The 15,804-nt window shown below is 41.0% G+C and overlaps 1 protein-coding gene across 1 annotated transcript in view; it reads right to left on the bottom strand.

Annotated features, from left to right (window-relative positions):
* Positions 1–1,345: 1,345 nt before the first annotated feature.
* BLMH (bleomycin hydrolase) overlaps positions 1,346–15,804 on the bottom strand; it is a 46,494-nt gene continuing 32,035 nt past the window's right edge. The window contains exon 12 of the mRNA XM_081271083.1: positions 1,346–2,408. Coding sequence (XP_081127209.1) covers positions 2,257–2,408 — 152 coding nt within the window. The 3' untranslated portion in view covers positions 1,346–2,256. The remainder of the gene's footprint in view (positions 2,409–15,804) is intronic.

The raw sequence follows: 15,804 nt of genomic DNA, 5'->3' as shown, positions 1-15,804 counted from the left end.
GTCTCTTGTTATTAGCATATGGCTACATTTCTTTTAAAAGTCCAGTTTATTTGTCTTTTAAAAAAATCTGTTTATCCATATTGTAGTTGGCATTGATCTATTTCTGTCTTATTTTGAATATTCTATTTGCCCTGCCTTTTCTTTCCCCTATCCTGTCTTCTTAAGGATTACATTTTTTCATTCTGCCTATTCTTGCTTGGAAGCTGTTATCCTCTGAATACTTCTTAGTAATCTAGACATTTTTAGCATGCACATTAACATATAGAAGTCTAAAGTTAATAAACATTTATTTTCCTGAATTACATAAGGGCCTTACAATGTTAAGCCTATCACTCCCTATCTGCTACTTTAATTTTATCTTTTTTTTTTTTAGAGAGAATTTTTTAATCTTTATTTTTTTTTTAGTTTTCGGCGGGGACAACATCTTTGTTTGTATGTGGTGCTGAGAATCGAACCCGGGCCGCACGCATGCCAGGCGAGCGCGCTACCACTTGAGCCACATCCCCAGCCCTAATTTTATCTTTTATTGAACCCCATAAGACTTATCTAACAGTCACTTTTTGTCGATCCATACATTTATCACTTTCTTTGTTTTACGTTCTTTGATGAATTTTTTTGTGGTATTGGGGACTGAACCCAGGGGTGCTCTACTGAGCTACATCCCCAGTCTGTTATATTTTGAGACAGGGTCTTGTGAAGTTGTTGAGGCTGGCATCAAACTTGCAAACTTCCTGCTTCAGCCTCCTGAGTCTTATGTGGCTTTTCCCCCACCTCCCACCCCCAAACTAGGGCTTGAACTCACTGCCTTGTGCATTCCAGGGCTCTACCACTGAGCCACATCCCTTCTTTGATGCATTTCCAACTTTCCACATTAGATCATTTCCCTTTTGAAGGGGCAAACTCAAGATTTTTTTTTTTTTCTAAAACCATCCTTGAGCTTTTATCTAATTTTATCTTGGAAAGTGCTATGACAAACAATATCCTTTGCTGGGGTGGGAAGATTCTTGGGAAGCCAGAATAGTAAGAGGCTCAAGTACTGATGGAAGTCCTGACCTGAGGGTTTTGCTCATTTGCTTAAGAGAAGTGGAAGTTAGTGGCCCTCTAGCCTACTCTAAGGCTGGGCTCAACAGAGCTTCACTGCACCCCCTTGTAGGGACCCCAGATCTGGAAAAAGGGGAAGCCCTTTGTAGAAGCCAGTGAGGCTGGGAAGGATCAAATATCCTGTAGAAGAGCTAAAGTAGGAAAGCACTGAGCACTCCTGCTGTTTTTTCACTTTGAGGAACATAAGCCACCTGGTTGCTATCACTGTAGCTAAGTAAACACTTCTTAGATCAAAAAAGCCAACTTGTTCTCATTTAGCAAAGTGTTTTATTCAAAAGCTTCTCAGCACCATCTAGTTGTCAGAAAGAATGAATATCACCTTTTCCTGCCCACCCAACCCCCAACTCAGAGGCAGAGGCTAAACCATTTGGCTGGAGCTCCCCCTAATGATGGGAGCTGAGATCATGATAGGTACTGGTTGTTCCTCACCCACTTTCTCCAGTCCTCTGGTTAACCTGACTCAAGCAGAGCTGTGCCCCCACAGTTCAGAATAACAGGAAGGAATCATGTCGGACCTGATCAACCTCCCATTCTTGAGCTATCAGAGGCACATAAAATCACCTTGAAGAAACTGAATTCAGTGACTGCCATCTAGAAGGACAGCGATCTGTGAGGCAGCATGCAGTTTAGAGAGCTCAAATCTTAGGTGACCCTCCCCCACTCTACGCTAGGATCAAGGAGCATTAGGTCCATTTTCTCTCCGTACACCTCATTTGCTCATCGTCTCCTGATCTCCTGTCTTATTACAACAGACACTGAAGGCTTTTTTCTTCTTCCGGCACCAGAGACTGAATCCAGGGCCTGCCTCATGCTGAGCAAGCGCTCTGCCATTGAGCTACATCCCAGTCCTACCGAAGACCTTTTTGACAGAGTTAAGACAATTACATCTGATTAAAATGCTAAGAGATCCTGAGCTGTTGGAGATGAGGAGTAGATAATATGACCTGATCTTTCCCTTTTTTTTTTTTCTTTATGAATATTTTGTTTCAGCATAAAGCACACTTCCCGAAGAGGTTCCTGGAGGAGACTGGAAATCCAAGAGTCTGTGTCCTGTGGGAATACACAGTCACCTGTGTAACTTTGGCTTCAGTCCCTGGATCTGTCCTTTGCAGCTACTGCAGGTCCCAAGGGAGGAGGAAAAATACCAAGGCAGTATCACTCAGCCAAGGCCCCCATGGGGTCCCACGCCGGCAGGATGATGGGCTCCTGCTCTAGCACAGCCAGCACCTCTTCAGGGACGTGCTTCCTGTCCACCACCACCTCATAGACATACTCAGAGAACCACTCATCGGTCATGCACAGGTAACCTGGAGAAGAGAACAGAAGCTCATGAGTCCAGAGAGTGGGACAAAGAGCAGAAACACTTTGGTACCACAAAGACACCTCTTCCAAAATACTATATGTTTTTTCAGCTTTCCTATCTGCAATCTTTATTCAAAAGCTTCTCGGCACCATCTAAATCTCATTAGCAATTTGTGAAGCACACATAATAGCCATGGCTGTTTACTATTAGAAACGGAGATTCAGGGGAACTCAATCATGTGCCCAGGTCACACAGGTGAGGTAGGGGCCTTGGACCTTGGGCTGTGACACTCGCTGCTCAGCTGCCTTGCTGATGGTGAGCTGCTGTCCTGAAGGCTGGGAGGGAGGTGGAAAAGCACCTCGGTTCCTGCCTGCCTTCTCAGCATCACTGGTTGTGCTCTGATCACACACTCCTAGAGCAGCCAAATAAGCTGCTCCTGGCACCCTGATGGGCCACGTTCCCCCAGGCAGCCATTCTTTTGCAGATGATAGGGTGTGGGTCAAGTGATCACCAGTCCTTGCTTTTGTGGGAAGAAATCTGCTGTGAGAACCAGGCAGTGCTCAAAGACTCAGGACAGCTGTTGATCCTGCCCTCCTGAGTAAGAGCCTAGGATTTATGAATCTCTCCCGGGGGCAGCACTTTACAGAGGTTCCTGTACTAACCACCCAAGTTGAGAACTCACCTGAGAGAAAGTGCTATCATCAGGTACCTGTCCTAGCAACCTGCCTCTTCCCATTAGGAAGATTAACCTGTATCTCGGGCTGCACTAGGACAACACAAAGTCTTCCCAGAACATACTTCCAACAAACTTGCATCAGAAAAATGCTTTGCCTACACCATTGCTAACGTGAAGAGCAAAATTAATGTGAGAATAAAGTATATATATTGAAAACAAGACAGGGCTACTGGGCCAGGGAAGGAATTACAGAGCCCCCCAAATATGTACTTGCAGAAGCAAGTACACACACATCAAAGGACTCACAAGAGCTAGAAATCATCACTGTTGTCACCACCACCACCACCACCACGATCATCCTATATCTGGCACCTCTCTATAGTAGACACTTTAGAGCCATTAGAACCATTTTTACTTCTCTAAAGTGTTTGTATAATCCTGGGTCTGTGCTATTCATTTCCTACTACACGGGACCAAGAGAAAAGACACCAATGTCTCTCCCAGGAGAAGTGTAGCAATTCTCAAACTTCTTGGCCTCAGACCCCTTTATACTCTTAAAATTAAGGACTCCAGGGTTGGGATTGTGGCTCAGCAGTAGAGCGCTCCCCTAGCAAGGGCAGGACCCGGTTCGATCCTCAGCACCACATAAAAATAAAGGTATTATGTTGTGTCCATCTACACCTAAAAAATAACTATTGAAAAAAAATTTAAGAACCCCCAAAATTTACTTATGTGAGTTGTTTCTACTGATATTTATCATGTCAGAAATTAGAAGAGTAAAAATATTAATTCATTTTTAAAAATAACTTTAAACTACTAATATAAATAATTTTTAGGAAAAAAATCACATTCCCTGAACAAAAACATATACTTTTGGGAACTGTTGCTCTTAAATCTGGTAAGGCCATCTAGGTCCACTTCCCAGTTCAGTTTTTTTTTTTTTTTTAATTAAAAACCTCTGACACAAGTCAAAGTCAGCTCATCCTGACTAGCACATGTATTCACCCTTAAGAGAAAATGCCCCAAAGAAGTGCTCAAGGGGCCAGGGGGTTGAGACACAGCTCAGTGGCAAAGCACTTGGCCTAGCTAGTGTGAGGCCTTGGGTTTCCATTCCAAGCACCTCAATAAAGAAAAGAGAAAGAGCCGGGCAGGGTGCTGCAACCTGTAATCCCAGCGCCTTGGGAGGCTGAGGCAGGAGGGAGGCTCATGAATTCAAAGCTGGCCTCAGCAAAAGCGAGGCCCTAAGCAACTCAGTGAGATCCTGTCTCTAAGTGAAATACAAAATAGGGCTGGGGATGTGACTCAAGTTGAGTGCCCCTGAGTTCAATCCCCAGAACCAAAAAAAAAAAAAAAAAAAAAGAAAGAAAGAAAAGAAAAAGAAAAACTGCTCAAGGGCTCTGACCAAGTCTTAGGGAATACATCCTTATTCCTGCTGAGCAGCCTCCTTATGTAGTGCTCTTTCTCTCAACAGGTAAGACAGGAAGTCTGAGAGAAATGCTTGTCATTTGTCCTGATTATATACCCAAAGTCCCTGGCATTGCTGGTATCAGTCAGTCAGAATCTTAACATCACCTCTATCAGTGCCAAGCAGTTCTAGCAACCAACACTTTGTCAGATGAAGGGCCAATCTGACTTTTTGTTGCATCCTAAGTGCATGCTTCCTCAGAGACTCAGCATCTCCCTTCTCAAAAGGGGCTGTGAGTGAGCAAGAGACCAGAATGTGCAATACCACACCATACCATCTGACACATCGGCCATCCCTCCTCTTATGGCACTGCAGGCTAAACACATTTTAGAGTAGCTCTGGGCAGTGAGAAAGGTAAGGGACAGGCAGATTCATGTAATAAAGTTCTGTGTCTTTATAACAATACTATCATCATAAGATCAAATGAATCTTCAAGAATACCCAGAGAAAATGGACAATAAGTATATCTACACTATCTTGTTCCAAAGCAGATCAGATTAAGTCCTCACAAATTAAAACTCCTATCATTTGTAATCCACCCTTTTAATGTCCCTGCCAAGAGGACCTGCCTTGATTAGTGTCTCTCTTCAGGATATGAGTTCTTTGGGGGCCCACAAAACCCTCACAGTCTAGGTGGCTGCCAAGTAATTGCACCCTGAGTAGATAATGGACTGTGGCTGCTGTAACTGTTGACACTGTGCGTCTCTGAGTTTGAGAAGATTAAGATCGATGTGTCTGAAAGCCAGGAATGCTGTGGAAGAGCAGCAGACCAGCTGATCAGGCAGGGTGCTGGTGGTCATTCTGATTTCAGAAAGGCTGCAGCCCCAGCCCTTGAGTTCTCTAGCCATTAGAAACAGGCACTCCACAAGGACGAAGGAAAAGAAAGCAAAATGGGAGACCCCAGGTTAACATTTAGGAAAACAAATAAATAATGGATAAAGAAGGTCAACTTCAGGTGCTGGGGTTGTGGCTCAGCGGCAGAGAAATTGCCTAGCATGCGTGAGGCACTGGGTTCGATCCTCAGCACCACATAAAAATAAGCAAATAAAATAAAGGCATTCTGTCCATCTACAACTACAAATAAATAAATAAATAAATAAATAAATAAATAAATAAATAAATGAAGGTCAACTTCAGAAACTAGGGTGAAATTAGGGACTGGGGCTGTAGCTCAGTGGACAAAGTGCTTGCCTCGCAGGTGTAAGGCCCTGGGTTTGATACTCAGCACCAATCAATAAATAAAGATATTGTGTCCATCTACAACTAAAAAAATTAATAAAAAAGAAACTAACGTGAAATTAAATTGTATTTAAACTTCAATGTCTTATTACATGCAATAAGAAATAAATAAAATAAGTGAGCAATCTTTCAAAGAAACTAGCAATGTTTTTGTATTTTGTAAGAGAAAGAGGAGGATCCATCTATAAAGGTTAGAAAACAGTGTCTGTGGATAAAGCTGTGGACTGGTGAGTGCACTAAGAAGAGATCCAAAGGACTCACTTAAGGCAAGGAAGAGTTTACCCAGGAAAGTTTTCTGAAATTCTGCCAGGGACCTGAGATTTAAACCTCTTAGATTAGCCAGCTGTTGTGGTGCACACCTGTAGTGGCACCTCCTTCTCCACAGAAAATCTTAACTAAGCTTCTCCAGAAATCTTCACCATAATTGATTTTAGGACTATCAGCAAAAGAGTCTCTACAAAAGAGTTCAATGTAGGTAAACTTCCTATTTTCCTGTTGCTCTGTTTTACTTGGTGGCTGGCCTGGAAGAAATCAGCACTCCAGGTGCTGAATTCCCCTTTACTAGTTTTTCACAAGCATTTATCCAGTATAGTAGTTTGTAGAAGTGTGTTTGCAAATGCAAAATGTTATAAAAAAGACAGGTCCTTTAACACGGCCTCTGGCCTTGAGCTGGAGCTTCACAGAGATGTCTACTTTCTAAAATAAAAGAAGTTACCAACTGGGCTCCATGGTAACAGCTGGCAGAGGGAGGAAAGAAAGAAAGTGAAGAAGCTCTCCCTTCTCAGGTGCTGTCCTTGAAGGGTTAACTTGCCCGGAAGAGTGAAAGAAGAAGCTACTTTTATATGAACTTCTGAGCCCCTTCCCTTACATGCTGGGTATAAAGTTCTGAAACTACCTGAACTCCTGGTTCAGAGGATTTATTGAATATAGCGAAAGCTGTGTCTTCTGAACATGGCTGCAGTCAAATAAAACTGCTTCCTGCTATCTTCGGTGCCCTGCCTCCTCTGTCCCCTACAACACACCAGTAATCCCAGTGACTCAGGAGGCTGAAGTAGGAGGATCACAAGTTTGAGGTCTTGGCAACTTAGCAAGACCCTGTCTCAAAATAAAAAGTAAAAAGGCCTGGAGATGTAGATTGGTGGTAGAGCACCCTTGGGTTTGATCCCTAGTTTCCCACCAAAAAACCCCACAAAAACCTCTCAGACTAAATTAAGGTGACAAATAATTTATAAATTTCATTTATGAATATATTAATTGGAAATATTTTACATTTTCTGTTGACTTTGTGAAGTATCTTACTTCACTAACAAACTATTATTTTGCTATTTTAAAAAAGGGCAACAAAAACAAGTTATCTGATCTGTTCTGGTGGATCTGTCCAGCAGCATGGACTTACTTCATTAAGTCACTGCCAATCCTTCCTCATGGCCCTAACTCAAGGCTGAAGTAAGGGTCTCAGAAAGGAAAACAAGGCAACCTCACTGGCAATTATCTCACATTCTTTTTTTTTTTTTTTTTTTTTTTTTGAGGCACTGGGACTTGAACTCAAGGATATTGAAAGCAGGAGATAGAAACATGTATGTTAGCAGACAGGATTAAGGGCCACTCTCTGGTGTTTACTAGACTTGGTGCAGTGGTGCAAGCCTGTAATCTCAGCAAAACAGGAGGTTGAGGCAGGAGGACTGCAAACTTGAAGCCAGCCTCAGCAATTTAACAAGGCCCTGAGCAACTTAGCAAGACCCTGTCTCAAAATAAAACATGAAATCAGCTGGGGATGTGGCTCAGTGGTTAAACGCCTCTGGGTTTAATACCTGGTAGCTCCCCCATCTACCCAACTCCTGCACAAAAAAAAAAAAAAAAAGGAGTTTACTAGTGAGCTTGTGACCAGAGACTCCACGGGAGCCTGATGGTTTGGGCCAGAACCCTAAGCCTATCCCTAAGGTGAAGTGGTACATGATCAACACCCAGACTGGACAGGAAGCACCATGGACACCAGGTGCCCTGATGTGATTGGACTAAAAAACCTACTGCTTTTAAAATTTCTAGCTTATGATCTTCAAGGCCACCTAACTCACCTTTAACATAAACCCCTAGACAATAGCCACCCCTCAGAAACCCTCCTTGGGATGAATCCTCCCTTTGCAAGAGCTCTGCTTTCTATTACTTTAATAAATCCTGTTACTTTTGCTCTCACCCTTTGTGTCCATGGATCTCATTTGAATTCATGAAGACAAAGAACCACAAGTCCTCCTGCTTCATATCCTACCGTGGAGCCATATCCCTGGCCCTTTTAATTTTTTATTTTGAGACAGGGTTTCACTAAGTTGTTCAGGCTGGCCTAAAATTTTGAATCCTCCTGTCTTGGCCTTCCCAGTTGCTGGGATTACGGGTATGTCCCACCATGTGCAGCACCAATTAAAATTTTAGGGTTAAGTAAATGGGTACTATTTTTGTAATTAACTCTTCCTCCACATTAAAAATATTTTTTGTATGCTATCTATAATTTTCTTTTATAAAGTGTCTGAGATCTCTCCCCCTTTTTAATTGAAGAGTTTCTTTTTCAGTGATCAGTAAGAGCACACTATATATTTATATTGGCTAAACACTTTTTCCTACTGTATAATCTGCCTTCTAATTTAGTTTACATTTTCTAGCCTACTAAGAGTTATTGTTTTTATGAAGTCATATTTATCAATCTTCTTTTTTGGTTTACAACTTTGATTTTATGCTTACAATTTTTCTACTATTATGAAAATATAAATATAAGAAAAAAGTAGTAAAAAAATCATAAAAAAATCTTTTTTTTTTTTTTTTTTTTGGTAGCAGGGATGCAGGGGGATGAGTGGTTTTCTGGGTCTGAACCCAGAGATCTTCTACCATTGAGCCACACCCCCAGCCCTTTTTATTTTGATATAGGGTCTCACTAAGTTGCCAAGGCTGGCCTCAAATTTGTGATTCTCCTGTCTCAGCCTCCCAAGTCACTGAAAATACAGGCATATGCCACCACGACTGGTGAAACATAGTCTCAATAAAAAACCCCACAGGCTCACTAAGGCCTTGGCATTGTCTAGTCCCTATGAACACAGACAATTTCAATATAAAATTAAATGCCACTGAGCGTGGTGGTGCACACCTGTAATCCCAGTGGCTTGGAAGCTGAGGCAGGAGAATCATGAATTCAAAGCCAGCCTCTGAAAAAGTGAGGCGCTAAGCAACTCAGTGAGTCTTTACAATATGTGCAATAACAGCTGTACATACTCAGCACTTAACTAGGCAAGGCACTATTTAAACACTGTACATCTATTAACTCACTGCAATATTGTTTGTAATAGTTAAAGACCAGAAACAACCCAATAGTAAGGGAACTGGTTAGATAAACTGTGGTATATACAGACAATGGAAGACAATGAAGTTTATTGATGTGGAAATATACTGATAAGGAGATGCCTCCAAGACACACTGTTAAAAGAAGTGAGAAAAAAAAATGCAGAGCAGGATAGAAAGTATGCTATCCCTGTGGAAGAAATAACCCAATATAGGGCTGGGGATGTGGCTCAATGGTTGAGTGCCCCTGAGTTCAATCTCCAATACCTAATTTTTTTTTAATTATGTGCCAATGCCATTTCTAGGACAATGTCCTATAGTTACAAAGTTCTTGCATGCACACAAGATGTATCCATGTGCAATGACAGCTGTACGTCCTCAGCACTTAAATGGGCCAGACACTGTTTAAACATTGTACACCTAATAACTCACTGCAATATTGTTTGTAATAGTAAAAGACCAGAAATAACCCAATAGTAAGGGAACTGGTTAGATAAACTGTGGTATATCCAGACAATGGAAGACAAGGAAGCGTATTAATGTGGAAATATACTGATAAGGAGATGCCTCCAAGACATACTGTTAAATGAAGTGAGAAAAAAAAATGCAGAGCAGGGTAGAAAGTATCCTACCCCCATGGAAGAAAAGAAAGCAATAATACATTCTAAAAATATTTACACTTACAAAAAAAAAGGAAAGATACACCAGAAACTAGCAGAAATGGTAACCTTAAAGAAGGGGTGGGGAAATGGAAAGGAGAGTGACAGAGGGGGAAAAAAGATTCCCCTCTATAAACTTTGTTATTTTGATTTTAGAACAATGTTAATTGTATTAGCTATTAAAATAATTATACTTCAGGAAACAAAATAAAAAACACACACATTAAAAAAGAAAAAAACCCCAAAAAACCCTGTAGGGAGCTTTCATTTCACAATGCAATGTCACATATACCACCCCTGCTTTGATATTAATCCTCACAATAATAGTCTAAGGCAGGCATGGTGGATTTTAGTTGTCTAAAATCACACAGCTAGTAAGCAAAGCCCATATCAACGCAGGTCTTAATTTTCAATTTAGAATCTTTACAGGGCTCAGATTCCAACAGAGCTCTCAGCCTTGTCAGGTAGTTATGGCTGCGGTGACAGCATTTAATCTAGCATAAGCACTAACAGTTTGGAACCAACCCGATCTGCTCACAAATCACAAAACAATAGCCAGAAACCCAGTTTCTATAGGGTCTGTTTATAGGTATTCGTCTTTAAATCAGAGATGTCATGTGTTTTAAGTGTGTGCATTTAGAAGGATGGATAACAGGATGGCCAGAGGAAGGGAACCAAAACAACCACTTCCAATTATGACTGCCATTTGGACAGAGATCTCAGAGGAGGCTTCTTCCTCCAGAGTAAACACAGAAGTCTGGCTCGGGAGTGAGGACACATTAATGTTCTCGAACCTTTTGCGATAAAAAGAGGAGATATCCATAGAGCCGGATATTACTGGTGGCCCCTCTCAGAAACAAAGGCTAGAGAAGGTCCTATCTGCCTGGTAAAGACATCAGAAAAAACACGGAGTGGAAAATGCAGTAGGGAAAATGGGCTGTTTGGTCTGTGTTTTGCATTTTTAAAAATCATCTACAACAAAGTTCAATCAGCAGAAGTGTACCCATCCTGAGAAGTGCACCCTACTAAGGAGCCCAGAAGCCTGTTCATCACAGGGCTGGTTTCTTCTTTGTTCTCTGGACAGTGAACTTGAGTCAGACAAATGTGAGAGCTCACACGACTCAGCCAGGCTCTTCTGACATTGGACAGGGTGAGGAAAGCACAAATTCAGATGTCATCCAAGGGTCTTTTTTTCCCACCAAAACTCAATGACTTCTCTCTGACCCCCAAACTACCAGTACTCCTATTTGTTTCAGGCAAAGCCTGCTTTTTGGTCATTATTCAAAAGCTCCATAGATGGCAGGCCATATTATTTCTTTTTCTTTTCTTTTTTGTACTAAGGATTGAGCCCTGGAGTGTTTAACCACGAGCCACATCCGTTTTTTATATTTTATTTTGAGAGAGTCTCTCTCTGAGTTGTTAAGTGCCAAGCTAAGTTGCCGAGGCTGGCTTTGAACTCGTGATCCTCCTGTCTCAGCTTCCCAAGCCACTGCGATAATAGGCATGCCACATTATTTCTTGGCCTTACTTCTTTGGTCTATCTAAAGCATGTTCCAAATGCCAAGACTGCCCTTTTCTGCTATCATATTTCTGGCTGGCCTTCCCTCACCCTTTTCCAAAAAACATCACAGCCCTACCAGGAAGCCCTAACCTTTCTAACCCTGATTCGCCCTTGAAGAACTCGTAGGTTCCAGTCACTCACCCTCTCCCTGCAGTTCATCCCCTATTACTCTACACCTATGCCTGCTGCTTATGTTTCACATACACGGATCAAGATTACAGCTTCAATGGTCCCCTCCTCAATTTCCCCTGATCCTGTTTTACTTGGCGTTTGAAGGAATTTAGTACTAAAATGCTGCTGATGTGGCATAACAGGACATGGGCTTGCACCCCCATCCCTCCCAAAGCTTCCTAAACCACTTTCTAATCCAATCCCAAAGCCCTTTTCCCTTGACTCAGTTTCTTTCTGTCCCAGCACTCTCCACATTTTTCCTGACACCACCAAGTCTCCTAGCTTCTAAGGTGCTCTCTCCATCCCTCACCCTTCCAAAAACCTTAGCTTCAATGTCTTTCTACTTTTCTCCCCACTGAGGGGCCCTCCCTGGTTCTTCCTCTTTCTCTGACATTTGCCTTCTTGGAGAAATCATCTTCTTCTTTGCTTTTCTCGGTCTATTTATCCTATATCTTACAGTCTGAGGAGCACACCATGAATGCCACTTCTGTCACATCACAGCCCTCTTCAAATTTCCTTCCCATGTCCCAAGGGATTAAGTATAAACTCCTCTGAGGGCCAAAGACATTCATTCCACCACGGCCTGTGCACGCTTCCCTGCATCCCATCAATAAATATGAGCTGATGCTACTGCTAATGGTTTTTCCTCAGCATCAGGTTTATTCACCACTTTCTCTCACGAAACTAAGTACACACTACAGGGTATCAGAGTATGCATCCAGTGAGTTGTGATATAGCACAACAGTCACAATGGCACCTGACTCCTAGAGATCTGAAGCTGGAACCATAGGACAAGTTAAAAAGCCTTCCTCTAGATGGGAAAGGTGAGGGGGCCTGATGTTCTTGTTCTCTTGCTTTCATTAGCCTATGGCTAATAGTAACAACAATAGCAATGTTAGCAAATATTTTTTAGTACTTCTTATGTGCCTGGCATAGTACTCACCACAATCCTCTGAAGTAGACAGAATTATTATCCCTGTTTTATAAATGAGAAAGCTGATAGATTAAAGACCATGACCAAAATTATATAGCCAATATGGGATAGCAGGGATGCATTCCCAGTCACAGGTACTTTTTTTTTTTAGCCTGAGGCATGTGGGCTACTTGGTTAATAAAGATAGATGATGAAAAATCCATTTCAAAGAACTCAGTTATCCAGGTTTAATGGTAGTAGCACTTTCCCTAAACCTGGAGGGACATGAAAACTCTCCAAGGCAACATAACAAATTTGTATATTGCTCCTTTACAGGATATTAAAATCTCTGTTTTTAGTTCATACTTGTTTCAGGAAGTTCAGCTCAACATTGCCTATAATTTATATTACTTGCCCTTGAAGCCAGAAGGGAACCTCAAGCAGATCAGCAAATGATTATCTTTCATAAGTCATATATACTTGTGTGTGTGTGTGTGTGTGTGTGTGTGTATGTGTGTGTGTGTGTGTGTGTGTGTGTGGTGGGGGGGATACTGGGGATTAAACCCAGGAGTGCTCTACCATTGAACTACATCCCCAGTCCTTCTTTAAAATTTCATTTTGAAACAGGGTCTTGCTAAGTTATCCAGGTTGACCTCAAATTCATGAACCTCCTGCCTTAGCTCTGGAGTCACTGGGTCACAGGTCTGCAAAACCGCACCTGCAAGTCATATACACTATTAGGGATGCTGCAAGTTCTGAATTCCAATTCGATCCCTGATCCTGCACAACCTAAATAAGCCAAAATCTCTCGATATGTTTCAAGTCTCCTCACATAAAGCATGGATATAACCACCTGCATTCACATCTTGATTACCTTGATGCCATGCAGAAAAATAAATACAATTACATTAGCAAACTTTATCTTCTTATAAAGTAAGATGCTATATAATGATATGTCTTGAGTACCTTGGATAGAAATAAAGAATATTCATTTAACTCTTTAGATTTGTGTGAGAAAAGATGGTGCATCCCTGTAATCCCAGTGACTCAGGGAGGCTAAGGCAGGAGGATCACAAATCTGAGACCAGCCTGGGCAACTTAGTGAAACTCTGTCTCAAAATTAAAAATAAAAAGGGCTGGTCTGGGCACAGTGGTGAATACCTGTAATCCAAGCAGCTCAAGATTACAGGAGGATCAGGAGTTCAAAGCCAGCCCCAACAACTTATTGAGGCACTTAGCAACTCAGCCAGACCCTGTATCTAAATAAAATGTTAAAAAAGGGCTGGGGATGTGGCTCAGTGGTTAAGTACCCCTGGGTGTAATCCTCAGTACCAAAAGAAAAAAAAATGGACTCGGGTTGTAGCTCAGTGGTAAAGTCCCCCTGGTTCAATCCCCAGTATGGAAAAAAGAAAAGGAAAAAAAAAAAAGAAAAACCAAAGATTTGTCTGACAGTCTACAGTCTGAAAAAACGCTTTTACACATTTGATGCTATTTGATGGCTACAGAGAGACAAAATGTAGGATTTCATAAGGAAACAGTAATTATCCATGTTACTAATAGAGAAATGTGAAACTAAGGTTAAATTACTATTCAAGAATTAAATATTAATTCTCTCCATAATTTGCCTGGTTTCACAGTGTAAGATTACAGGAAGAATATGGTGAATTTTGTGCTAAGCATTGGGCATACTGTTTCCAAGTGGTAGTTTGTCTGATGAGGCAATTAAAAGCCATATGTTGGTTTATTCAGATATAATATGAATTTGCCACATAAGTTTCTTTCTAGATTAATATCTAACATGCCAAAGTCTCTAAACAAAATCATCAAGAGATTCCTTTTTAGGAGTAAGACTAGAAATTTTGCTAAAATGAAATCGAGAACAGAGACACACATTTATAAGATGAAAAATATGAATCAGAAATATTTTCAAGCCAGGTGTGGTGACACACACCTGTAATCCCAGCAGTTTGGGAGGCTGAGGCAGAAGGAACACAAATTCAAAGCCAGTGAGATCCTATTTCTAAATACAAAATAGGGCTAGGGATGTGGCTCAGTTGTCAAGTGCCCCTGAGTTCAATCCCTGGTACCCCCGACCCCCCAAAAAGAAATAATTTCAAGTGTTTAAGCATCTAAAAGACACAAAAGTAATGTGTTGGGCATAGAAACCAGGGCCTTGAACATGCTAGGTAAGTGCTCTACCACTGAAATACATTCTTAGGCCATAAAATAATTAATTCATTTTGGTTCCAAATGAAAACTAAGAATAGAATTTTAAAAGATAAAGATTTCTCTTTTAATGAACATTACAGAGTTAGAAAATACTATCACATTACTCTCACTTAAAAGTTCTATTACTCACCATATTGAGAGACTAGACTGAACAAGCATTATGAATTATGTTATGATAATTCCACACTCGGATTCTGCTGTTATCAGGCTTACCACAGGAATATAATCTCAGGACTAATAAACCAATCCCAAAAGAAAAATTTCCTAATAAAACGGGTCACTAGAGAGACCAACAAAGAATCTGTTAACTATTGACAAGTTTGACGTATATATACTAGAATGTTGAAAAATACCGAAGCTGGGTGATAGGGACATGGGGTGGGCTCCTTAATACTCTTCTGTTTACTTTGAATATGTTTGAAATTGCCCATGACAGAAAGTTCAGAAACACCAAAAATTTGTTTAAAAGGAGCATGAACAAAACTGGGGAGGTCTTGGGTGACTGCGTACAGTTTCTTACTTGCCTAACTCATAACGAGCAAATAATGTTGGACACAGACCTTCACAAGATGCTTTCTGCTCCTAATTTAGATTCTCAGCCATGAATGCTGGACTATGAGCCTTTTCTCCCAACATCAGATCATCAAATGATGTCTCTACACCCTTTACACAGTTTTACGTCCCCTTAGAATTTCTAACCCCCCATATCATGAATTAGACTTCTTACTTACAAGTGGACTAGGGGTGACTTGAACAGACAAGGTGAAAGAAAACACAGTTCTGTAATTAAGAAAACTGGCTCTGGTGTCAGACTATCTGAGTTATAGTTCTAGTTCTACCACTGATTAGCTAGGGAACCTGCAGGTCATTTTGGCTAAAGATTCTTCTCAGATGAATTTCAGACTAAGGATGAGAAAAATCAATAGTTATTTCCTCTAATTTAAATTCTTAGATTTTTACAAATATTCAACTTTTTCTCTTTTTTTTTTTTTTTTTTTGTGGTATTGGGGATTGAACCCAGAGGTGCTTACCACTAAGCCACATTCCTAACTCTAGTACACCCTCCCCCCCACACACACAAACAAAAAAAGCATAGTCAAATATCAAGAAGGGGAGAAATGAAAACCTTACTGGCATACATGCTTAATAAGCATTCAATTTTC

This window comes from Spermophilus citellus, assembly GCF_964194105.1.
Source record: "Spermophilus citellus genome assembly, chromosome: 17".
Classification (NCBI taxonomy): Eukaryota; Metazoa; Chordata; class Mammalia; order Rodentia; family Sciuridae; genus Spermophilus; species Spermophilus citellus.
This window is presented reverse-complemented; position numbering and strand designations above follow the sequence as displayed.